This window comes from Pan paniscus, chromosome 19 (assembly GCF_029289425.2).
Source record: "Pan paniscus chromosome 19, NHGRI_mPanPan1-v2.0_pri, whole genome shotgun sequence".
NCBI classification, from domain to species: Eukaryota; Metazoa; Chordata; class Mammalia; order Primates; family Hominidae; genus Pan; species Pan paniscus.
In genome coordinates, this window is record NC_073268.2 from 25224756 (window position 1) to 25247593 (window position 22838).

Consider the following 22838-nt stretch of genomic DNA (forward strand, 5'->3'; position numbering starts at 1 on the left):
TAAATGAAGCCATGAAGTCCAGCGGACACCGGGAGTGGGGAGTGGGGAAGCCCGGCACTCCGGGAGACCGGGCCAGGGAAGGAGAGTCTGGACCGGACCCACCCCCTGCCCGGGGAGCGAGCTCCGGAGCTGCCCTACGAGGTCAAAACGTAGCAGTGGCGGAGACCCGCAGGGGGCGCCGGAACGCCACCCTCGGCCCCTCCCCGCTCTAGAGGCCCCGCCCCGTCACGTGACGGCGGCTCGCGTCACACCCGGAAGCAGGGGCCCGAGCGGAGCCGGCCGCGATGAGCGGGGAGCCGGGGCAGACGTCTGTAGCGCCCCCTCCCGAGGAGGTCGAGCCGGGCAGTGGGGTCCGCATCGTGGTGGAGTACTGGTGAGCGGCCCCGGCTGGAGGACCCCCACCCTGGTCCCGCGGGCCGGACGGAGGTGGGTCCACGGGAGGCCCCACCCCCGAATCCCCAGCCCAGCCCCATCTCTTGACTCCCCAGTGAACCCTGCGGCTTCGAGGCGACCTACCTGGAGCTGGCCAGTGCTGTGAAGGAGCAGTATCCGGGCATCGAGATCGAGTCGCGCCTGGGGGGCACAGGTGAGGCTCGCAGAACACCTGCTGAGTCAGTCTGTGCTCTGAATCCCAGCTCTCCCGCTTTCTAGTTCTGACATTGGCTGCTTTATGTAAAGTGCCCGCAGTGCCTGGCACATGGTAAAATGTCCGGCCAACATGAGTTCCCTTCCATAGGTCAGGGGGTGTCACAGAGGCCTGTGGGGAAAAACCTATTAGACTGCAATCGTGTAGGGTTGGAGGGGAGGGAGTCCTTTATTGAGTGTTGCGAGGGGCACACAGGCGAGGCCTCCCTCAGGTTCCCTGGAGTTGACCCAGGGTTGGGGAATTGCTTAAGGAGCTACAAATGGGTCTCCAGTGGGATTGATGGGGGACTTGAAGGCGGAGGACCCCTTTGGAGGAACTCCTGACTTCTGCCTATGTTCTCAGTGTACCATTTATTTATCTGTTGATTTCTTACCAGGTGCCTTTGAGATAGAGATAAATGGACAGCTGGTGTTCTCCAAGCTGGAGAATGGGGGCTTTCCCTATGAGAAAGATGTGAGTATTTACAGCGTTGGGAGGACCTCTTGGTCACCCTACCCCAACAGTGCATCATCCTGTCATTCCACATCTCTGTCCTCTAGCTCATTGAGGCCATCCGAAGAGCCAGTAATGGAGAACCCCTAGAAAAGATCACCAACAGCCGTCCTCCCTGCGTCATCCTTTGACTGCACAGGACTCTGGGTTCCTGCTCTGTTCTGGGGTCCAAACCTTGGTCTCCCTTTGGTCCTGCTGGGAGCTCCCCCTGCCTCTTTCCCCTACTTAGCTCCTTAGCAAAGAGACCCTGGCCTCCACTTTGCCCCTTTGGGTACAAAGAAGGAATAGAAGATTCCGTGGCCTTGGGGGCAGGAGAGAGACACTCTCCATGGACACTTCTCCAGCCACCTCATACCCCCTTCCCAGGGTAAGTGCCCACGAAAGCCCAGTCCACTCTTCACCTCAGTAATACCTGTCTGATGCCACAGATTTTATTTATTCTCCCCTAACCCAGGGCAATGTCAGCTATTGGCAGTAAAGTGACGCTACAAACACTAATGCTAACTAGTGTGTGTTTTTATACGTCCAGTCTGGGAATGTGGGGGGCACAGAAGTCCGGTCAGCCCAGCCTTTGTACCGCCAGGGTGGCTGTGCTGGCTGGGTGGGCTTTCTGGACAGCTACTCCTTAGGTCAGTGAGCTCCTCTGGCATAGCCAAGGCAAGGAAAATGAGTCCCACAGTAGACCCTGCCTCGTCTTTCCCCCACCCTACCCGCCACTCTCCTCACTCACAAGGTGGAAATAACCCCATTCTGGTGAGTGGCCTTAGGAATTAGTTCGTTCTAAATAAGAATGATCTGGTCGTCAAAGGGCTCTCAGATCTGAATCCAGCTTCCCGATCTCCCCCAACCCTGAAGCTGGAGAACTGGATGTCTGGCTCCTCATCCAAGCTTTCTGAAGATTCCCAGCCACTCCCTCCAGGAAAAGAGGAATTGAGTGTAAAGTGAGCAGGAAGGGATGGCACAGAGCCACCCCCAGACATAGGCCGGTGCCTAGCTGTTTTCCAAAATATATTTGCAAGTGGACAAAGTGGGTGTGGAGAAGGACCCCCCACACTTGCCTCCCCATACAACACCCATTCTCCCCCTGGGTCTTTATTTCATCTTTAAAAAAACAAAACAAAAAAAGTAAAAACTAAACAGAAGAGCACTCTGTACAAAGCCTGGATACTGACACCATTGCTGTTCCTTCCTCATGAGGGGCAGTACTAGGTTTCAGGGACAGTCTCTGAATGGGTCGCTCTTGTTCTTAGACACTCCCTTAGGGCCGCTTCCCCTCTCAGGCCAGCTTCCCTAAGGCTTGCAGTACCCAGGATCTGGAAGGAAAGGGCCAAGCTGGGCTGTGGCATCCACTGGACCCTAGAGTCTCATTGGGCAGGGCCTCAGAATCCACAAAGACTCCCCAGTGCTGTTCCTCTTCCAACGAGGCTGGACCCCTTCCAGCCATCTGGGAACTCAAGCAGGAAGGAAGGTTCCTTAGGACAGGTTCCTGGCATGGCAGGTTCCCCTGGAAGTGGTCGGAGGGCCCTCCCGCCTCTTGATGCCAGCAGAAGTCAGGCCTTCCCTGCTCCCTGAGGACACATCAGGGCTTCTGCGGACTTGGCCTTCTGGTTCACACTGGCACGTCCAGACCCAGGTACTCTGGGTTCTCTGCCGTAGGTGTCCCTTTGAAGGTGCTGGGTGGAGCCCCCCGCTCTGGTGGGTCCTGGTCCCAGTAATAGAGGTTGTCGAAGGCTGGGCTGAAGGCAGGAGGAGGGTGGGGCTGAGGGGCAGCTCCTCCCTGGGGTGTCAAGTACTCGGGGTTCTCCACGGCACCCCCAAAGGCAAAAACGTCTTTGACGACCCCATTCTTCCCTGGGGAGAGAGTCTTGGGCCTTTCCAGAGTGGCACCAGCAGGTCGGGCAGCAGGCAGAGGGCCCTCTCGGGGCGAAGGGGGCTGGGGCCGAACATCTGGCTGGTTCACATATTCTGAAAGGTCAAGAGAAGGTGACCCATTAGGGGAAGGAACCCCGGTGTCTCTGCCACTCCCTCTGCCCCCACAGTGGACCCTGGGCTGAAGGTCCCCACCTCCCCTGCCCATCAGTCTCTCTGCTTAGACTGGACTCCATACCGGGCTGGGGGCTGCAGGTCAGGGGGGCAACGTAGCCATCAGTCTCAGAGGGCAGGGGTACTGTGGGGTCCTCACTGTACCGCTGTAGAGGGCTGGGGTCATGTGTGGGGAGGCTTTGCAGCCCCTTGGCTGCCCCCATTCCCACGTCACCATCAAATACATCGGAGCCAGCCCCTTCGGAGGGTGCCAGTGGAGACCTGGGGGCCTCCTCTTCAGAGGGCTCCAGCCCTAGTGTCAGGTCCCCACCGCCACTCTGGGGACAAGAAAGAAAGTCATGATGGGGGTCACTCACGGATCTGGGATGGGGACTCCATGGAAGGTGACAGGGTCACAGGAGAAAAACAGAGGTCACCTTTGGGGTATGACACAGTCACCGTGGAGAGAATGGGGTCACAGGGGTTGGAAGGCAGTAAGAATTTTTTGTAGGGATAATGGGGTTTCCTTGAGAGGTGACAGTTGAGGGAACATCAGAGAAAGGGACCCTAGTCCACCGGGGTTGGGGGAGGTAAGCAGACAGCCACACAGTGTGACCGAGGGCACTGACCCTGGTAGATGAGCTGCGGTGCCTGTGGTGGACCATGCCCCCAGCGCCCGGGGCAGGGTCTGGACAGAAGAAGCCCTGCTGGGGTACCAGATACTCCTCAGCATCCACCAGGTCCCCCATGTCATCGTCCTCCAGCAGTGAGCGGTAGAAGGTGCTGTCCAAGGGACTGGCTGGGCCCAAGTCCTCATTCTGTGGAGGAAGGAGAGGCAGGATGGTGGCCCCTCCCCAGCCCAGCATGCAGCCTTCCGTGAGGGGCCTGGCATACTGGACTCATCTCTCCTTCCCACCCTCTGCAGGAGGGTGCTCTTAGCCACAGGCAGGGATGGGGCACAGAGGCCCAGTACCTGGATGACCACAAAGCGCTGGGGGTCCCTGGCCATGCGGGAGAATTCAGACACCAACTCCCGGAATCTCGGCCGACATTCAGAGTCAATCATCCAACCTGGGGCAGGAGGGAGGTCAGCATGCTAGTCCCAGGCCCTGTGTGCTTGCTGCCTCTCCCCTCCCACTCCCCCTCCAGTCTGGTCTAGACAGTCCCAAGGGACAGCCCAAAGCCCTCAGGTGGTAGAGAAGTAGCACCAGACTCTGGGGTCTTCAGCCAGAACCTTTGGGCATCTCTTCTAGTTTCCCTTTTAATTTTCTTTTTCTTTTTGTTTGCTTTTTTATTTTTTTGAGATGAGGTTTCGCTCTGTCACCCAGGCTGGATTTCAGTGGTGCAATCATAGCTTACTGCAACCTTAAACTAGGCTCAAGTGATCTTCCTGCCTCAGCCTCTCCTGAGTAGCTGGGACTACTGGCACACACCACCACACCCAGATAATTTTTTTATTTTTTGTAGAGATAGGATCTCACTATGTTGCCCAGGCTGGTCTTGAACTCCTGGCTTCAAGGGATCCTCCCACCTCAGCCTCCCTGGGATTACAGGCATGAGCCACTGTGCCCAGCTTAATTTTGTACAAGAGTGTTCCTCAAGAGTGGCTTTGGACTTTGACTGTAAAAGGGATACAAGAAGGTTTTGAGGCTCCTAACATACCAGGGCTCCTGGGTCTACATACATCCTGGTCCCCTTTCATGCCCCTTGTGGGCTCCTCCACCCAGGACCTCCCACCCTCCTCCAGGCAGCCAGCACAGCTCAGCCACGCACATTTGACCATGATCATGTAGACATCAATGGTGCAGATGGGGGGCTGGGGCAGCCGCTCCCCTTTTTCCAGCAGGTCAGGGATCTCCCGGGCTGGGATCCCATCGTAAGGTTTGGCCCCAAAAGTCATCAGCTCCCACACAGTCACACCTAAGGCAGAGACAGGGTCAGGAGTGGGAGGGCCAGAGGGAGCTTTAGTGTACTGAGCCAGAGGTTCTGCTCAGGAGTCTAGCATCATGGCAGGTAGCAGGGGGAGATGTGATGCCAGGAGACAGACCCTACCCGGTCTTTCCCTAATCCTGGGAAGTGCATAGACCCTGCAAGGTGGGGCACAGGCAGCCCCTTGCCTCCCTTCACATGCTGAGGTGGCCCCATAATTCTCCCCATCCCAGCTCTCATCCTCCCTCCAGCCATGGCTCCTCACCCACCCCTCCCAACACCCCCCACCACACACCATAACTCCACACATCACTCTGGTGGGTGAACCGCCGGCGGAGAATGGACTCCAGCGCCATCCACTTGATGGGCACCTGGGAGGGCAGAAGAGGAAGGCCTCCAACTGTGTGTTGTGGGGAGGTGGCCACTCAGAGTTCTCCCATGGGCTAGACACCACTCCACCCAGCCTCCTCTGCTCCTTGGTCCTTCACCTAACCTTGCCCCCATCTGCATGGTACTCTGTCTCATCAATGTCCAGCAGCCGAGCCAGCCCGAAGTCTGTAATTTTGACATGGTTGGGACTCTTGACCAGCACGTTCCGAGCAGCCAAGTCCCTGTGTACGAGCCGCACATCCTCCAGGTAGCTCATCCCCTGGAATGGGAAGCACCCATGTAGACCTTCTGGGAGGGCCTGGGCCTGGCCACATGCCCAGCAAGAGTCCCCATCCTAGCCCCTTGTGGACATAGGGGTTTGCTCCGGAGAGACCTGCAAAGAGCCCAGGTGCATACCTTGGCAATCTGCATACACCAGTTCAGCAGGTCCTGGGAGCCCAGGCGTCCGCGGTTTTCCCGGACATGGTCTAAGAGGCAGCCATAGGGCATAAGCTGTGTCACCAGCTGCACCGTGGATGTCAGGCAGATGCCCAGAAGGCGGGAGACATATGGGGAGCCCACACCAGCCATCACGTATGCTTCCTGGGGACAAGGGTACGCTGAGAGGGTATGGGAGACCACACACCCCCAAACACCACACAGCCTCCCAACCATCACAAACCACAGCCATGGCCCACAGCCTGTGAAGGCTCAAAGTACCAGCCTGGACAACATGGTGAAACCCCGTCTCTACTAAAAATACAAAGATTAGGCCGGGCACGGTGGCTCACGCCTGTAATCCCAGCACTTCGGGAGGCCGAGGCGGGCGGATCATGAGGTCAGGAGTTTGACACCAACCTGGCCAACATGGTGAAATCCCATCTCTACTAAAAATACAAAAATTAGCCGGGCGTGGTGGCTCGCGCCTGTAATCCCAGCTACTCAGGAGACTGAGGGAGAAGAATCGCTTTAACCTGGGAGGCTGAGCTGAGACCGCACCATATCACTCTAGCCTGGGTGACAGAGCGAGACTCTGTCTCCAAAAAAAAAAAAAAAAAAAAAAAAAAAAAATTAGCGGGCGCTTGTAATCCCAGCTACTCAGGAGCCTGAGGCATGAAAATCGCTTGAGTCCAGGAGGTGGAGGTTGCAGTGAGCCGAGATCACGCCACTGCACTCCAGCCTGGGTGACAGAGCAAGACTCCATCTCCAAAAAAATAGTCTAGGTTTGCGGGAGTCATATCTCCCCAAACCCCAATGAAGAGAGACCAGAGCCCAGACCTGCAGCCATGGGGTCCTTCCTGTCCTCCTAGCAGGAGAGGGTGGAGGGGCTTACGTCTAAGATTTCTTTGTTGGCTTTGGGGGATGTGTTTTCCCTCAACACTTTGATGGCCACTGGAATTTTCACATTCTCCCCATCAGGGATCCAGATGCCCTGGGCAGAAAGAGGAGGATATGAGTGAGAAGAGCGTGGGCTGGATCCTACCTGCCTTCCAGGAGATCATTACTTGTGCTCCAAACATCCTTCACCACCCTAGGGCTTGGCCCCGCTCCCTTCTCCGCTGTAACTGCCCTCCCCCAAACACTGCCTCCAGCTCTTGCCCCTCCCATCAGAATTGCCGACCACACCCCTCCAGGCACCGCCCCCATCCTCTGGGGCCGCCCACCCCAGGACCTGGCCCTGACCTTGTAGACTGTGCCAAAAGCGCCAGATCCAAGCACCTTCACCTTCCTCAGCTCCGTCTCTTTCAGGATCCGCATCTGCGCCTGGTTGGGCATCGCTCCGCTAGGTGTCAGCGGCTCCACCAGCTGGGGTGAGGGGGTGGTGGGTCAGTGCCGGGGGCCGGTGCAGACCCCACGCGGGCTGGGAGGACTTCACCCCGCCTCACCTCCGTTTCCTGCAGCAGTCTCCGCATCGTGTACTTCCGGATCTTCTGCTGCCGTCGCTTGATGAGGATCCCAAAGACCACCCCCAAGACCACGACCAGCAGAATGCCAACCACCGCAGAGATGATGGACGTCAGAGGGCTGGGGGCAGAAGCCAGGGTCAGGGATTGAGGGCTAATTTGGGGTGGGAGGGACAAAGGGGGCCCACAGGGGACATGAAGGTGTTTGGCATTCGGAAAGGGAAGTCGGAAGGGTGACCCACAGGCTTGGACCCTCTCCTACTCTAAAACCTGCCTTGGCTCCCCGCTGCCTCCACAATAAAGTCCAAACTCCTTGTAGGCAATCAGAACCCTCTCCGCATCTCCAGATTCTCTATACTCTTGCCCTTGGCTCTGGCTTAGGGCTTCAACAATTCATGGTGTAAAAATCACTAAGGACTCTGGGCGCGGTGGCTCATGCCTGGAATCCTAGCACTTTGAGAGTCTGAGGTGGGCGGATCACAAGGTCAGGAGTTCGAGACCAGCCTGGCCAACATAGTGAAACCCCCGTCTCTACTAAAAATACACACACACAAAAATTAGCTGGGCGTGGTGTGGGTGCCTGTAATCCCAGCTACTTGGGAGACTGAGGCAGGAGAATCGCTTGAACCCGGGAGACAAGAGGTTGCAGTGAGCTGAGATTGCGCCACTGCACTACGGCCAGTGCAAGACTCCATCTCAAAAAAAAAAAGTCACCAAGGAGACTGTTAATACACATGCCCCTCAACACCACGGGGCTACGTCCTGATAAACCAATTCTAAGTTGAAACTGAAAATGCATTTAAGACACCTAGCCTGGCTTACACGTGCTCAGAACATTTACACTGCCAGCAGCTTACAGTTGGGCAGAATCATCTGACACAAAGCCTATTTTATAGTAAACTGTTAAATAAGTTTGTGTTATTTATTTATTTATTTTTGAGACAGGGCCTTGCTGTGTTGCCCAGGCTGAGTGCAGTGGTGAGATCATGGCCCACTGCAGCCCTGACCTCTGGGCTCAAGCAGTCTTTCCACCTCAGCTGCCCAAGTAGCTGGGACTACAGACACACGCCACCACACTCAGCTAGTTTTTTTATTTTTTGTAGAAATGGGGTCTCACTATGTTGCCCAGGCTGGTCTCAAGCTTCTGGCCTCAAAGGATCCTCCCACCTTGGCCTCCTAAAGTGCTGGGATTACAGGTGTGAGCCACGGTGCCTGGCTATGTAATTTATTGAATACTGAAAGTAGGGCTGGGCATGGTGGCTTGAGGCTGAGATGGGCAGATCACCTGAGCTCGCGAGTTCGAGACCAGCCTGACTAACATGGAGAAACCCCGTCTCTACTAAAAATACAAAATTAGCCGGGTGTGGTGGTGCATGCCTGTAATCCCAGCCACTCTGGAGGCTGAGGCAGGAGAATCGTTTGAACCTGAGAGGTGGAGGTTGCGGTGAGCCAAGATTGCGCCATTGCACTCCAGCCTGGGCAACAACAGCAAAATGACATCTCAAAATAAATAATAAATAAATAAATAAATAAAAATAAAAGTGAAAAACAGAATGGCTGTATGGGTATTCAAAGTACGGTTTATACTGAATGTATATTATTGCTTTTCCACCATTGTAAAGTCAAAAAATCCTAAGTAATATCACAAATCAGCGCACAGTCTGTATGCATACAATTTTGGGGCCCCACCCCCAGAGATTCTGACTGCTGCATGGGTACAGGAATGTACACCTGATGATTTTGATGTTCTAGCCAAAATTTCCACCCACAGGTCATGATTTTCCACACCTCCCAGTGTTTGCATAGGCTGTCCCTTCAGCCTGGACCACCATTTCTCCACAGGGTCATCTTTTAAGACTCGGCTCGGCCAGGCACGATGGCTCACACCTGTAATCCCAGCACTTTGGGAGGCCGAGGCAGGTGGATCACCTGAGGTCAGCAGTTCAAGACCAGCCTGGCCAACATGGCAAAACCTCATCTCTACTAAAAATACAAAAATTAGCCGGACGTGGTAGCGCATGCCTGTAATCCCAGCTACTGGGGGGCTGAGACAGGAGGATTGCTTGAACTGCTTGAACCTGGGAGGCAGAGGTTGCAGTGAGCCAAGATCGTGTCATTGCACTCCAGCCTGGGCAACAGAGCAAGACTCCATATCAAAAAAAAAAAAAAAAAAAAAAAAAAAAGACTTGGCTCATCGCCAGGAGTGGTGGCTCACTCCTGTAATCCCAACATTTTGGGAGGCCAAAACTGGAGGATCACTTGAGCCCACGAGTTTGAGACCAGCTTGGGCAACATAGTGAGACCCTGTCTATACAAAAAAAATTTTTTTTTAATTACCCAGGCGTGGTGGCACGCTCCTATAGTCCCAGCTACTGCAGAAGGGTCACTTGAGCCCAGGAGGTCAAGGCTGCAGTGAGCCTGTGATTACACCACCACATTCAAGACTGGACAAGAGAGCAAGACCCTGTCTCAATCACTCAATAAAAAGATAGCGTATCTGGCTGGGCACGGTGGCTCATGTCTGTAATCCCAGCACTTTGGGAGGCCAAGGTGGGCGGATCTTGAGGTCAAGAGATCGAGACCATCCTGGCCAACATGGTGAAACCCCGTCTCTACTAAAAATACAAAAATTAGCTGGGTGTGGTGGCATGTGCCTGTAATCCCAGCTACTTGGGAGGCTGAGGCACAAGAAGCGCTTGAACCCAGGAGGCAGAGGTTGCAGTGAACCGAGATGGAGCCACTGCACTCCAGCCTGCAGGCAGAGTGAGACTCTGTCTCAAAAAAATAAAAAAAAGATAGTGCATCCTGGGATAGATGGAGCTCCCGGGTGTTGATCCAATATTCTTGTCACCCTCTCCTCTCCACACCCCCTTGCTTAGCACAGGGTCTGGTACATACCAAGCCTGTAACACATGCTCATTTCACGGACAGATGATTGCCTAAGACAGACTCCAGTCTGTTTTTCTCCCCAAAGTCCTTTCCAAAGGTCCCCACTGCCCAGTCAAGTCCCACCCTGTGGCTTGGGGATCAGGGCCTATGGCATCCAGGTCAGACCCCACCCTGACTCTAACTTGACCCCCTTATTCCTGTGCTTACTCAACAGCCCCCGACACCAGAACTTTGAAGACATCCTGGATTTCCTGATGCCTCCCCCTCCAGTGTCACCTTGCACCCCAATGCTTTCTCCCTAAATGCAAGTGCAATACCTGCTCCTCTCTCAAAGCCTAGCTCAAATGCCACCTCCCACTCGAAGCCTCCCACCATCCCCAGTTAAGAATTCATCACTCCCTCAGTGCTGCAGCTGTACTCTTCTCAGTCTCCCTTGACTTCCAAGGAATTGAACTTTGCCTGTGTCCCTCACAAGGCATCAAGTTACTCCAGGGTGTGGAGGGACTGGGTTTCCTAGCCATCTTTCCTTGCAGTCCCCTCCCCTCAGCATCTGAGCAGGTCCTCTGTCACTTGGTGAAGTGGAAAATGACAGGAGGTTCCACAGTGGAAGAGTGGGTGGGAAGGGACATATGTCAGGGGGTCCCCTCCCTACAGCAGTGACCACCCAGCATCCAGTGGGGGAGTGAAGGGCAATGAAGGGTACATCCTGGGGTCCAGGCCAACCTGGCTCTCTGCTCGGCGGGGCAGCCCTTGTCATCCAGGTCCACACAGCTGCAGGAGAAACAGTCTCATCAACAATTCTGGGAACCACCCTCTTGGGAACCACCTTTCCAGCCTCACAACAACCCTGGGAGGGGTGTGGCTGGGTCATTATCCCCATTTGACAAAGGCAGAAACTGGGCTCAAGGCCATCAGTGCTCCTTCTACCACCTCACAAGGAGACTCCTTCTCCAGCCAAGGAACCGGCATGCCCCGCTCCCCTGCAGCTCCTTGTGGTGGGTAGGAAGCGGGGAGGGGCACCCAGAAGAGCAAGCCCGGGAGCTCAACTATTCCCTCCATAGAAGAATCCCAGGGTAAACCCATACCACTTCTCCAGAGAACGGTTTGGCAACACCTATGAAATATCATCTATGACCCAGCAGTTCCTCCTCTGAATATAGACTGTACATACTGTTTGCAAATGCTTTTTTCACTTAGCAGAATCTTACAATGTTTTTCCATGTTCTAACACCGTGATCTGGATCTAGGATCTGTATGGATCTGGACCCATATTCTTTTTTTTTTTTCTTTTTTTTCTTGAGACGGAGTTGCGCTGTGTTGCCCAGGTTGGAGTGCACTGGTGCAATCTCAGCTCACCGCAACCTCCGCTGCCCAGGTTCAAGCAATTCTCCTGTCTCAACCTCTCAAATAGCTGGGATTACAGGCGCCCACCACCACGCCTGGCTAATTTTTGTATTTTTAGTAGAGACGGGGTTTTGCCATGTTGGCCAGGCTGGTCTTGAACTCCTGACCTCAGGTGATCTGCCTGCCTCGGCCTCCCAAAAGTGCTGGGATTACAGGCGTGAGCCACCATGCCCAGCCTGGATCCATATTCTTTTAATTTTTCTCATGTAGTTGTCTTTAAATTGAAATGCATGAATATATCCTTGTGATAAACATTGCCAGCACTGTATTCCCACTAGGGGGCATACAAAAGAGGGCTCACTTGTGTGTGTGTAGAGCTCAATTGCAATAAACTGCAAAAACAGGAAAACAAGCTCAATATCCCTCAAAAACAAAGTGAAATTACATCCATGTTACAGGTTGAGTAATTAAAAAAAAAATAAAGATGGTAGATCCGTCTGTACTCACAAGAAAGGATACCTCAATTTGGGGGGAAAGCAAAGTGCAGAACAGCATCACCACACCTGGCTAATTTTTGTATTTTTAGTAGAGACGGGGTCTCGCTATGTTGGCCAGATTGGTCTCGAACTCCTGATCTCAAGTGATCTGCCTGCCTCAGCCTCCCAAAGTGCTGGGATTACAGGTGTGAGTCACTGCGCCCAGGCTCTTGACACTTTTTGGTTTACACAAACAGCAATCTTATTTGACTCGACCTAATATAAATGTAGTATGTCTATATAAGTGTGCAGAAAAGAGCCTGGAACGGTGAACACACAAGTCAATGCGGTGGTTCTCCCAGCAGACAGGAGAGACTGGGTGGACAGGGAGTTGAGTGAAAGGGCACGTTGGCTTTGTAACATTTATACTTTTATGTTACTGAAAATGTTTATCACAAGGATGTATTCATGTGTTTCATGTGTAAAGACAACTAAATAAGAAAAATTAAAAGAATAAGGTAGATCACCATGTTAGAACATGGAAAAACATTTCAAGGTTCTGGAAAGTGAGAAAAAGCAATTTGCAAACAATATGTATGATCTATGATTCTATTTGTTAAAAAGAAATATATGACTGGGCATGGTGGCTCACCGCTGTAATCCCAACACTTTGGGAGACCGAGGCTGGCAGATCACCTGAGGTCAGGGGTTCGAGACCAGCCTGGCCAACATGGTGAAATCCTATCTACTAAAAATACAAAAATTAGCCAGGCAAGGTAGCACATTCCTGTAATCCCAGCTACTCAGGAGGCGGAGGCAGGAGAATTGCTTAAACCCAGGAGGTGGAGGCTGCAGTGAGCCAAGATTGTACTACTGCACTCCAGCCTGGGCGACAGAGTGAAACTCCGTCTAAAAATATATATGTGTGTGTGTGTGTGTGTGTGTGTGTGTGTGTGTGTGTTAAAATGTGCACAGATAAAAATAACTGGAGAATAATATTAATATATGTTAACTTATATATACATATTAGAATGTGCACAGACAAAAATAACTAGAGGAAAAATATTTCAAATTATTAACAGTGGGGATAGAACTGCTAGGGCATTAATTTATATTTCATGTTTTAATTTTACAATTTTAACAATGTGTTATTTTTGTCATCAGAAACAAGATATGACAAAGGGAGAGTTGGTCCCCTTTTATAGTAAGAGCCCCAGAAAGACCCCTGAAAGGAAAGTCCTCCTTTCTGCAGAAAAGACAGTTGGACTCACGAGTGGGTGCAGTTGATGGGGCAAGGCTGGCATGTGCCCTCCTCATCTGGAAACTTCCAGATGGGCATGTAGGAGAGGTCAGGTTTCACACCGCTGGGGCAGCGGGCCACGCAGAAGGGAGGGTCCTTATAGTGGGCACAGGCCACACACTGGTCAGCCTCCTGGGGGGGGGCAGAAAAGATTTGTGGGGGGCTGGCACTGACACCCCCAGGGCAGTAGGATCAGGCCCTTAGTTGGGTCCCCTTTGTGCTTCCCAAGGCCACCCAGCAGCAATTTTCGCCATGCTCCTGGGACAAACACCCTTGCTCTTCACCCAGTCTCTGTGGCCCCTCCCTTGGGGCCCTCCTCCAAGCTTGATCCTGGGCAGGGACTTGAGCCAGAAAATGGGAGGCACCCAGAGAGGAAAACGCATTACCTAAGGTGTAACAGCGAGTAACAACAGTCACTGCTCTGTAGAAAGCCTTTCCCGTGCTTCACTGTGCCAAGCCCTGTTTAATTTCATTCTTGCCACACCCCAGCAAGGTAGGTATTATTACAATACCCATTTTAGGAATAAAAAACCAAGGTTGGAAGCAGGAGCTGGGTCTGAATCCAGGTAGTCTGACGCCTGAGCCCACAGGGCTCACCACCCTAGCACAGCCACAGTCACAGCCACCAACACAGACCTCCTTAGAACCTTTTCATAGTCTGAAGGGCCCCAGTGTCCCCCAGGCCCCTTTTCTGCCACTCTGTTGCTGTTCAGGTCTGAGCGCTGAGCCCTCTCCAGGGATATTTTACCAGATAGCACACCCTACTGCATCTCGCCATCCTGCCAAGTCCCTGGCAATCCCCCTCGCTGCCCCCCTCCACCCAGCTCTGAGCCCGCCAGCAGCTCACCGGTCCAAAACAGGTCACTGAGCCATTCTGGGGCTGACACTCAGGGTGGCACGGCAAACAGTGCCTGGCATTCACATACTCCCTGGGGAGCCTGAGAGAAGGGACAGTGGTGAGGGGTTCTGAGAGGAGCCCCATGCACCCCTCCAGCCACCCCTCTCCTCCGCCCCTCATACCCCTGCAGTACTCGGCATTCCTCCACGCACTCCTGGCCCCGAAGGAACTGGCTGCAGTTGACACACTGGGTGGGCCCTGGACCCCAGCAGTGCCCTCGGGCGCACAGCTGGTGGCAGGCCAGGCCCTCGCCCACTGCAGTGAGGAGGAAGGGACCGCAGGGGACTTTTAGGGGAGGCCCCAGGTCCAAGTGAACCAGGGAACTGGCTGTGGGCATGGCTGTGGGCTGGAGGGGTGGGGACAGGTGGGGCCGATGTAGGGAGAGGAAGAGTTCTGAGATTTCAGAAACAGAGGGGGAGGGAAGGATGCCAAGGCAGGTAGGACCCAGCTAGAGAAGCCATGCCAAGAGGCCAAGCCAGCCAGAGCTGTGCTGAGTCAAGAAGGGTGCACAGAGACGGGCAGTCTGCACAAGTCCAAGAACGCTGCTGCCAGGGCCCCCTGGGCACTGCTGTGTGCTGGCAGATGGGGAGTGCGCACACTGGGCTCCCTGTCTTACCACACTCATCCTCTGGCCGGTTGGCAGTGTGGAGCAGAGCTTGGTGCGGGTTCCGAAAGAGCTGGTCCCAGGGCACCGTGTGCACGAAGCAGAGGTGGGTGTTATGGTGGATGAGGGCCAGTCCACTGCCCAGTTCCCTCAGCGAGCGCAGCCCCAGCCAGCTGATGCCCAGCCCTTGCAGGGTCAGCGAGTAGGCGCCACTATGGGAGAAAGGTGGGCACCTTACCACGGACCCCTTCCCGGTCAGCAAAGGCTATTCTCATCTTCCTCCATCCCCAGCACACTCTGCAGACTTTCATGGAAAGGTTACTGCTACAGGAGTACTCCCTCAGGCCCAAAGCTTCCCACAGGGACTCCTCCCTGGGACTCCTCCCCATCAGGCCCCCTCTTTCTCAGTGCTCACTTGTGTAGAATTCGTCCCCGGATTACTTGCAGGTTCTGGAAGACGCTGAGGTCAGGCAGGCTGTCTGGCCATGCTGAGATGTATAGGTAACCTGCAGGCAGAGGGTGAGATTAAAGGAGTGGGGACAGGACAAGGACTCCCAGCCCCTGCAGAACAGGATGCAGAGACAGAGCCCACCTGTGATGTCTTCCAGAGTCTCAAACACTTGGAGCTGCTCTGGCTGGAGCGGGGCAGTGTTGGAGGCTGGGTCCCTGGAGGGGTCAGGAGAGGAGTCAGCAGGGCCAGGAACAGGGTGGACATCACTCCCAGCACTGGCCATGCCAGCCACTCCCTACCGTGAATGCCTTCACTCAAACCCTTTGCCCATCGAGCCCAGCTGTTCCCATCCTGGGCTTCAAAGCCCAGGCCTTAGTTCGGCAACATCTATCAAAACAGTATTTATATCCTTTGATCTAGAAATCTTATTTCTGCCTGGGCTCAGTGGCTCACGCCTGTAATCCCAGCACTTTGGGAGGCTGAGGCGGGCGGATCACGAAGTCAAGAGATGGAGACCATCCTGGCCAACATGGTGAAACCCCATCTCTACTACAAATACAAAAATTAGCTGGGTGTGGTGCCACACGCCTATAGTCCCAGTTACTCGAGAGGCTGAGGCAGGAGAATCACTTGAACCCGGGAGGCAGAGGTTGCAGTGAGCCGAGATCACACTACTGCATACCAGCCTGGCGATAAAGCGAGACTCTGTCTCAAAAAAAAAAAAAAAAAGAAAAGAAATCTTATTTCTAGGAATGTGGCCTAGGGAGACACTGGCCCATGTTCCCAGAGCCACACACAAAGTGGAACTGTTTGTAAGAGTGAAAATGGAACATGATCTAAATGTCTATTAGTAAATAGGGGAGCTGTTATATAAAACCCCGAGCCACCCAGCCACATAATAAAAACCAACATTTAGGAGCACCTAGTATCTGCCAGGCACTGTTCTAAGAGCTTTACAAATATTAACTCATTCAAACTTTATAATCATCTGGCCAGGCATGGTGGTATAACCATCTTATGAAGTTGGGACTGTTCTTGCCCCCACTTTACAGATGAAGAAACTGAGGCACAGCACAAGGGTCACATGCCTAGTAAGTGGTAGAGCCGGGTTTCAAACCCAGGCAGTCTGGCTCCCAAGTCTGGGCTCTTAGCTGCCTCTCCTTGCCGCCACCTGCTCTGCAGCTATTGAAAGAACAAGGCAATTCAACAGGAACTGTCATGACCGGCTCTCAAAGCAAGGTGCAGACAGTGCTCCCTATATGTTCCCATTTACAGAAACCAACCTCCCCACCAAAACGACGAAAACCACACTTCACTGTGTGTGTGTCTACAGATGCATAAACGGTCTAGGTGAACACACACACTGTTAACCATGGTCCCCTCTGGAAAGGGGAGTGGAGGTAAAGGAAGTGTGAAAGGGAATTTTTTTTTTTTTTTTTTTTTTTTGAGACAGGGTCTCATTCTGTCACCCAGGCTGGAGTACGATGACATGATTTCAACCCACTGCAACTTCCACCTCCCAGGCTCAGGTGATTCTCCCACCTCAGTCTCCCTAGTAGCTGAGACTACAGGTGCGTACCACCATGCCCGGCTAATTTTTTGTGTTTTTTTGTAGAGATGGGATCTCACTATGTTGCCCACGCTGTTCTTGAATTCCTGGGCTCAAGCAATCTTCCTGCTTCAGCCTCCCAAAGTGCTGGGATTACAGGTGTGCACCACGGCGCCTGACCCTTTTTTTTTCTTTCTTTTTGAGACAGGGTCTCACTCTGTCGCCCAGGCTGGAGTGCAATAGCGAAATCTCAGCTCACTACAACCTTCACCTCCCGAGTTCATGCAATTCTCCTGCCTCAGCCTCCCAAGTAGCTGGGACTACAGGCGCATGCCAGGAAGCCTGGCTAATTTTTTATATTTTTTAGTAGAGATGGGGTTTCACCATGTTGGCCAGGCTGGTCTTAAACTCCTGACCTCAAGTGATCTGCCTGCCTCGGCCTCCCAAAGTGCTGGGATTACAGGCGTGAGCCACCGTGCCTGGCCCCAATTCATTTCTTATTGAAGTATAACTTATATACAATAAAATGCACCGGGTGTGGTGGCTCACGCCTGTAATCCCAGCACTTTGGGAGGCTGAGGCGGGCGGATCACGACGTCAAGAGATCGAGACCATCCTTGCCAACATGGTGAAACCCCATCTCTATTAAAAATACAAAAATTAGCTGGGCATGGTGGCACACACCTGTAGTCCCAGCTACTCAGGAGACTGAGGCAGGAGAATTGCTTGAATCCAGGAGGCAGAGGTTGCAGTGAGCCGAGATCGTACCACTGCACTCCAGCCTGCTGACAGAGTGAGACTGTATCTCAAAAAATAAAATGAAATAAAATAAAAATAAAATAAATAAAATGCACAGACTCTTATCACACAGTTTGATGAGTTTTGACAAATGGATTCGCTCATGTATCCACTACCCCAATCAATATACAGAACATTTCTATTACCCCAGAAATGTCCTTGTGTGCCTCCCTTTTGAAGCCCCCCACCCTGGGGCAACCACCGTTCTGATCTCTCCCACCACAGAGTGGTTTTTTCGGTTCAGAGCCTCACATAAAGGGGATCAGACAGTATGGAATCTTGTCTCTGGCTTCTTTTGCTCAATGTAATGTTTCTGAGATTCATTTATGTTGTATCGGTAGTTCGTTTCCTTTGGTTGCTAAGTAGAACTTCACCAAATGGATACACTGCCACTTGTTTATTCCTTCACCTAGTGATGCACATTTGAGTTATTTCCAATTTGGGGATATTTTGAATAAAGCTGCTATGAACTCAAAGGGAATTTTACTTTATCGAGATGGTCTGACCTCCATACAAGTCCTTGTTCACGGATAGCATGTCATTTACAAAAATAATCACCCCCACCCACCAAAGGCCCTGCTCCTCTGGTCTCCCATCTGCTTTCTTTGCATTCTTGATCCCCCCACTTCTGTCTCCTGCCATCCCCAAGAGATGCTGCCACATCTGGATCCTCAGGACTCTGTCTGCCCTGACACTGTCTCAGGTCATCGTGCCCACTCTTACCCATCAAAGCTCTCCGGCAGAAATGCCAGGCTCCCAAAGATCTTCTTGCAGCCAGCAAACTCCTGGATATTGGCACTGGTAACTGCCCTCACCTCTCGCAAGTGCTCCATGCCCAGACCATAGCACACTGAGGAGGTGGGGGTGGGTGGGGAAGGGGCCGTCTCAGCCTTCATACCGGGACAGGTCAACAGCCACATGAGCATCAGGGTCCGGGCCCCTCCCCACACTGACAGGGGATATAGGGACACTTGTAGGGCTGAGGGGGGCCAGGGGTAGAGAGTAGAAGGCAGAGACTAGGTCCCAAAAGGGTCTGAGGAAGGATAGGACAGGGTGGGCTGGGCCAGGCTGCATGCGCAGAGGGACAGGAACTGCAGCTGGCCTCGGGGGCAGTGAGTGGGTACCTCGGGCACAGGGCTTGCTGCACTTCTCACACCGCTGTGTTCCATCCTCTGCTGTCACCTCTTGGTTGTGCAGGGGGCAGACGAGGGTGCAGGATCCCACGTCCGTAGAAAGGTAGTTGTCTAAGGAGATCAGGAACATGTAGCCACATACCCTGGCCCTTTGTGCACCACCATGAGCAGCATTACCGTGCCCAGGCACAAGAAGAATAATATCAACCAATACTTAAATGCCCTACCACGCATCAGCACCTGACATCCATTTACCCCTCACAACAACCAGACGGGATCAGCACTGTGAGATTCCCATTTTGCAAAAAGGGAGACCAAAGCAGAGAGTTCTGTAAATTATTCAAGGTCATTGTGCTAGTGAGTGGAGGAGCGAGGATTTGAACCCAAATGGTCTGGCTCTACATTTTGTCCTCTCCCTAACACAGTCAGCCAGGATCTGAAGGCCCACTCCTGTTCCTGTGAGAGGATGAAAGAGGTTCCCCAGGTCTGAGCCCAGTCCATAAACGCCCATCAGTAAATAGGTGATCTGTTAAATAAAACTGAGCTAGGCCAGGCACGATGGCTCATGCCTGTAATCCCAGCACTTTGGGAGACCAAGGCGGGCAGATCACTTGAGGTCAGGAGTTCGAGACCAGCTTGGCCAACATAGTGAAACTCCGTCTCTACTAAAAATACAAAAATTACCCAGCCATGGTGGTGCATGCCTGCAGTTCCACCTACTTAAGAGTCTGAGGCACAAGAATTGCTTGAATGCGGAAGGCAGAGGTTGCAGTGAGCCAAAATTGCACCACTGCACTCCAGCCTGGGCAATGGAGCGAGACTCTGCCAAAAAAAAAAAGTCCGGGTGCAGTGGCTCACGCCTGTAATCCCAGCACTTTCAGAGGCCGAGGCAGGTGGATCGCCTGAAGTCAGGAGTTCGAGACCAGTCTGGCCAACGTGGTGAAACCCTGTCTCTACTAAAAATACAAAATTTAGCCAAGCATGGTGGTGGGCGCCTGTAATCCCAGCTACTCAGGAGGCTGAGACACGAGAATAGCACGAACCTGGGAGGCGGAGGTTGCAGTGAGCCGAGATCGCGCCACTGCGATAGAGCTAACTAAATTCAGTCTCAAAAACAAAACGAAAGGTAAAACTGACCTCGCCAGGCTATAGAATAAAAGCTAACATTTAGGAGCACTTAGTACATACCAGGCACTGTTCTAAGAGCTTTACAAATATTAACTCTTTCAAATGTTATAACCATCTTATGCAGTTGGGACTATTCTTGCCCCCATTTTACTGATGAGGAAACTGAGGCACAGCAAGAGGGTCACGTGCCTACTAACTGACAGAGCTGGGTTTCAAACCCAGGCAGTCTGGCTCCCAAGTCTGGGCTCTTAGCTGCCTCTCCTTACTGCCACCTGCTCCACAGCTGTTGAAAGAACAAGGCAGCTCGGCAGGAACTGTCATGACCAGCTCTCAAAGCAAGATGCAGACAGTGCTCCCCATATGCTCCCATTTACAGAAACAAACCTCCCCACCAAAATGATGAAAACTGTGTTTCTCCCTGGCACTCACAGGGACAGGCAGTCACACAGCTGGCGCCGAATGTATACCGGCCCTCGGGATTGGGCATGGACTCAAACGTGTCTGTGTTGTAGGTGACCAGGGCTGGGCAGTGCAGCTCACAGATGCCACTGTGGTTGAAGTGGAGGCAGGCCTGGGGGGACAGGTGGCTGGCTTTCACTGTGCTGTTTTGCCCTGGTGTGCCAGGGGCAATAGGGCAGTACCAGGCAGGGTGCCCACCCCTTGCATCCTGGGGGGTAGAGCACATTGGGCACAAAGCAGAGGCACATACCAGGCAGTCAGAGTGCTTGGGGCCCGTGCAGCCGGCAGCACACTGCTCATGGCAGCAGTCAGTGGGCAGTGGCCCCTTGCAGCGGGCACAGCCACCGGCACAGACAGTGCGCGTCACTGTTGGGCAAAGGGCAGGATGAGGGCTGAGTGGCGCCCTGGGCACCAGACCCTCATCAGCATCACCTTCTAGGGAGACTACCTGGCCCAGGGGAGACATCCCAAGCCTGTTATCCCACCCCTCCCATGTCACCCGTATGACACCTGCATTCCACCCGGCCCCAGCCCTCCCCTTCCCTGACTCCAGGCCTCCCTGAGACTCACGGCTCTGACAATCCTCAGAACTCTCTCCCCAGCAGCGGGAGCCCTTACACATCGGAGAACAGGGGTGGCCTGAGGACAGAACCAGAGACAGGCAGTGAGAGAGATGTCTAACAGCGAGAGGACGGGTTAATAATGGAGAGAGGCACAAACAGCAGCAGAGGCCACGAGGCCAACTGCACAGCAAGGGAGGGACCCAGACAGGCTGAGAGGCCCCCAAACCAGAGGCACAACCTATAAGCAGAGGGAGACAAGACAGAGAACCCCAGAGATGAAGAGGCACAGAGAGATGGCAGGAGGGACAGAGAGGGAGGAAATGGGTGGTGTAGGCGGCTGGGGCAGTGGCGGGCAGGCACTGGGTTGTAAGTTGGGAGTTTGGGGCTGGGGTCAGGCTGTCTGAGAGAAGAGGCAGCAGGGAGGGGCATGGCTTACAGGCCCGAGAGCGGTTGGTGTCTATCAGTGTGAGAGCCAGCTGGTTGTTCTTGTGGAAGATGTCCTTCCACAAAATCGTGTCCTGGTAGCAGAGCTGGGGGTTCCGCTGGATCAACACCCCTCCTTTCAAGATCTCTGTGGGGTGAGCAATGATCAGAGGACCCTTTCCCCTTCTGTCACCTTCTGCTTCCCTTGGGGCCCTCCTGCCTTCTAAAAGAGGAGCAGGCCTTTTAAACAACCCCCAGATTCCCCAGGGAGGAGAGAAAGCTATCTTTACCGTCTTTGAGTCCCACCACCACCACCACACCCGCAACAAGAACAAAGCGAGAGCCAGGGAGGAGTGAGTTGTCCATGCTAGGTCCAGATGCTCATGTAGACCGCAGCTCTCTCCTTCCTTCTCACCTCTACTCTGGGCATGCTGCTTGGTGGTTAAGAGACTGCGGAGTCTGAAACTCAGCCCCATCACTCACTAGCTGTGTAACTTTTGGCCCTTATATCTGCAAGCCTCAGTTTTCTCAAATGTAGAATGAGAATAACACTGATTCTTTCCTGACAGGACTGCAGCGTGACTGAAATGGGCCATGCGCGCAAAGCACCTGGCACCCAGACTCTGGGGCAGAGTCGGCTCCAGGGCCAGCAAATAGTTACATAGGTTGTTCGCTGTACACTTCACTCAGCCAAGTGGGGGCAAAAACCCAGCCTGCATTCTCACGATTGAATTATATGTGCTGACGCAAGCTACAACTTCCCAGGAAGAAGGGGAATCTTTTTCCAATCTTCTGAGGGCGTCTTCCTGGGCTCTGCCTGCGTCTGCCCAGAAGGGACACCATTTCTAATGCACACAAAGCCTCCCCCTGGTTAGCAGTGGCCCTGGTCAGCTCTGAATAACCAAGAGAAGGTTTCAATGATGGTGAAGGCCACCTGTGAGGCTTCGAAGCTGCAGCTCCCGCAGGCCTCCTGGGGAGGCCCCTGTGACAGGGGTGGTATTGTTCAGCGGGTCTCCATTGTCTAGCACGGCCAGGGCATAGTTGTCCTCAAAGAGCTGGGTGCCTCGCACAATCCGCAGCCTCTGCAGTGGGACCTGCCTCACTTGGTTGTGAGCGATGAGCACGTAGCCCTGCACCTCCTGGATATCCTGGGAGGGGGAAGCAGGGTGGGGCTGAAATAGGAACACTGCCACCCCCCAGGGCCTCCCTGGGGTTCCCCAGTACTTGGAGATCTTGGGCAAGGCCCCCAGCCACTGAGCAGTCCTGTTCCCACTTAAATAAAACGATAAAATAGAGATAAAGATCACGCCCTACCTTGCCTCACCAGATTCTTATATGATCAAGAAAGATAATGGTGGGGGGGCATTTCATAAACTCCGAACAGGTGCCCTGCCCTCTCTGTATCTCAGTTTCTTCATCAGTGAAAGCAAAGGCCTGGATGGGATGGCGTCTGCAAATTTT

The 22838-nt window shown here is 53.4% G+C and overlaps 2 protein-coding genes across 9 annotated transcripts in view; one reads left to right on the top strand and one right to left on the bottom strand.

Moving 5' to 3' along the window:
- Positions 1-214: 214 nt before the first annotated feature.
- Positions 215-1636, top strand: MIEN1 (migration and invasion enhancer 1). Of its 2 annotated transcripts, XM_003831458.6 has the most exons (4): positions 215-373; positions 489-586; positions 1023-1099; positions 1186-1636. In XM_003831458.6, the coding sequence occupies exons 1-4, from the start codon at positions 285-287 to the stop codon at positions 1267-1269; spliced, it is 348 nt and encodes a 115-aa protein (XP_003831506.1). In that variant the 5' UTR covers positions 215-284; the 3' UTR covers positions 1270-1636. The 2 variants fall into 2 exon arrangements, with proteins under 2 accessions (XP_003831506.1, XP_063454740.1); XM_063598670.1 differs by having other exon boundaries at positions 1023-1636.
- Positions 1637-2133: 497 nt separating this feature from the next.
- ERBB2 (erb-b2 receptor tyrosine kinase 2) overlaps positions 2134-22838 on the bottom strand; it is a 40442-nt gene continuing 19737 nt past the window's right edge. For 5 of the 7 annotated variants that reach the window (XM_034941947.3, XM_008956807.4, XM_034941946.3 and 2 more), the window contains 25 exons: positions 22312-22525; positions 21391-21525; positions 20962-21030; positions 20642-20757; positions 20362-20503; positions 18796-18915; positions 18395-18521; positions 15466-15539; positions 15289-15379; positions 14886-15085; positions 14392-14524; positions 14219-14309; positions 13343-13503; positions 10975-11022; positions 7345-7483; positions 7142-7264; positions 6792-6890; positions 5876-6061; positions 5583-5738; positions 5385-5460; positions 4934-5080; positions 4134-4231; positions 3790-3978; positions 3246-3498; positions 2134-3103 (listed from right to left, as the gene is read on the bottom strand). In XM_034941947.3, the coding sequence (XP_034797838.3) occupies positions 2748-3103; positions 3246-3498; positions 3790-3978; positions 4134-4231; positions 4934-5080; positions 5385-5460; positions 5583-5738; positions 5876-6061; positions 6792-6890; positions 7142-7264; positions 7345-7483; positions 10975-11022; positions 13343-13503; positions 14219-14309; positions 14392-14524; positions 14886-15085; positions 15289-15379; positions 15466-15539; positions 18395-18521; positions 18796-18915; positions 20362-20503; positions 20642-20757; positions 20962-21030; positions 21391-21525; positions 22312-22525 (3543 nt within the window). In that variant the 3' untranslated portion in view covers positions 2134-2747. Of the gene's footprint in view, positions 3104-3245; positions 3499-3789; positions 3979-4133; positions 4232-4933; positions 5081-5384; positions 5461-5582; positions 5739-5875; positions 6062-6791; positions 6891-7141; positions 7265-7344; positions 7484-10974; positions 11023-13342; positions 13504-13655; positions 13758-14218; positions 14310-14391; positions 14525-14885; positions 15086-15288; positions 15380-15465; positions 15540-17557; positions 17673-18297; positions 18300-18394; positions 18522-18795; positions 18916-20361; positions 20504-20641; positions 20758-20961; positions 21031-21390; positions 21526-22311; positions 22526-22838 lie in introns of all 7 variants that reach the window. The other 2 variants (XM_055102262.2, XM_063598667.1) reach the window with 2 other exon arrangements.

Coding starts and splice junctions, on each gene's coding strand:
- MIEN1 (XM_063598670.1), top strand. CDS start 285: ATGAGCGGGGAGCCGGGGCAGACGTCTGTAGCGCCCCCTCCCGAGGAG. Junction 374..488: donor CGCATCGTGGTGGAGTACTG/GTGAGCGGCCCC, acceptor TTGACTCCCCAG/TGAACCCTGCGGCTTCGAGG. Junction 587..1,022: donor GTCGCGCCTGGGGGGCACAG/GTGAGGCTCGCA, acceptor ATTTCTTACCAG/GTGCCTTTGAGATAGAGATA.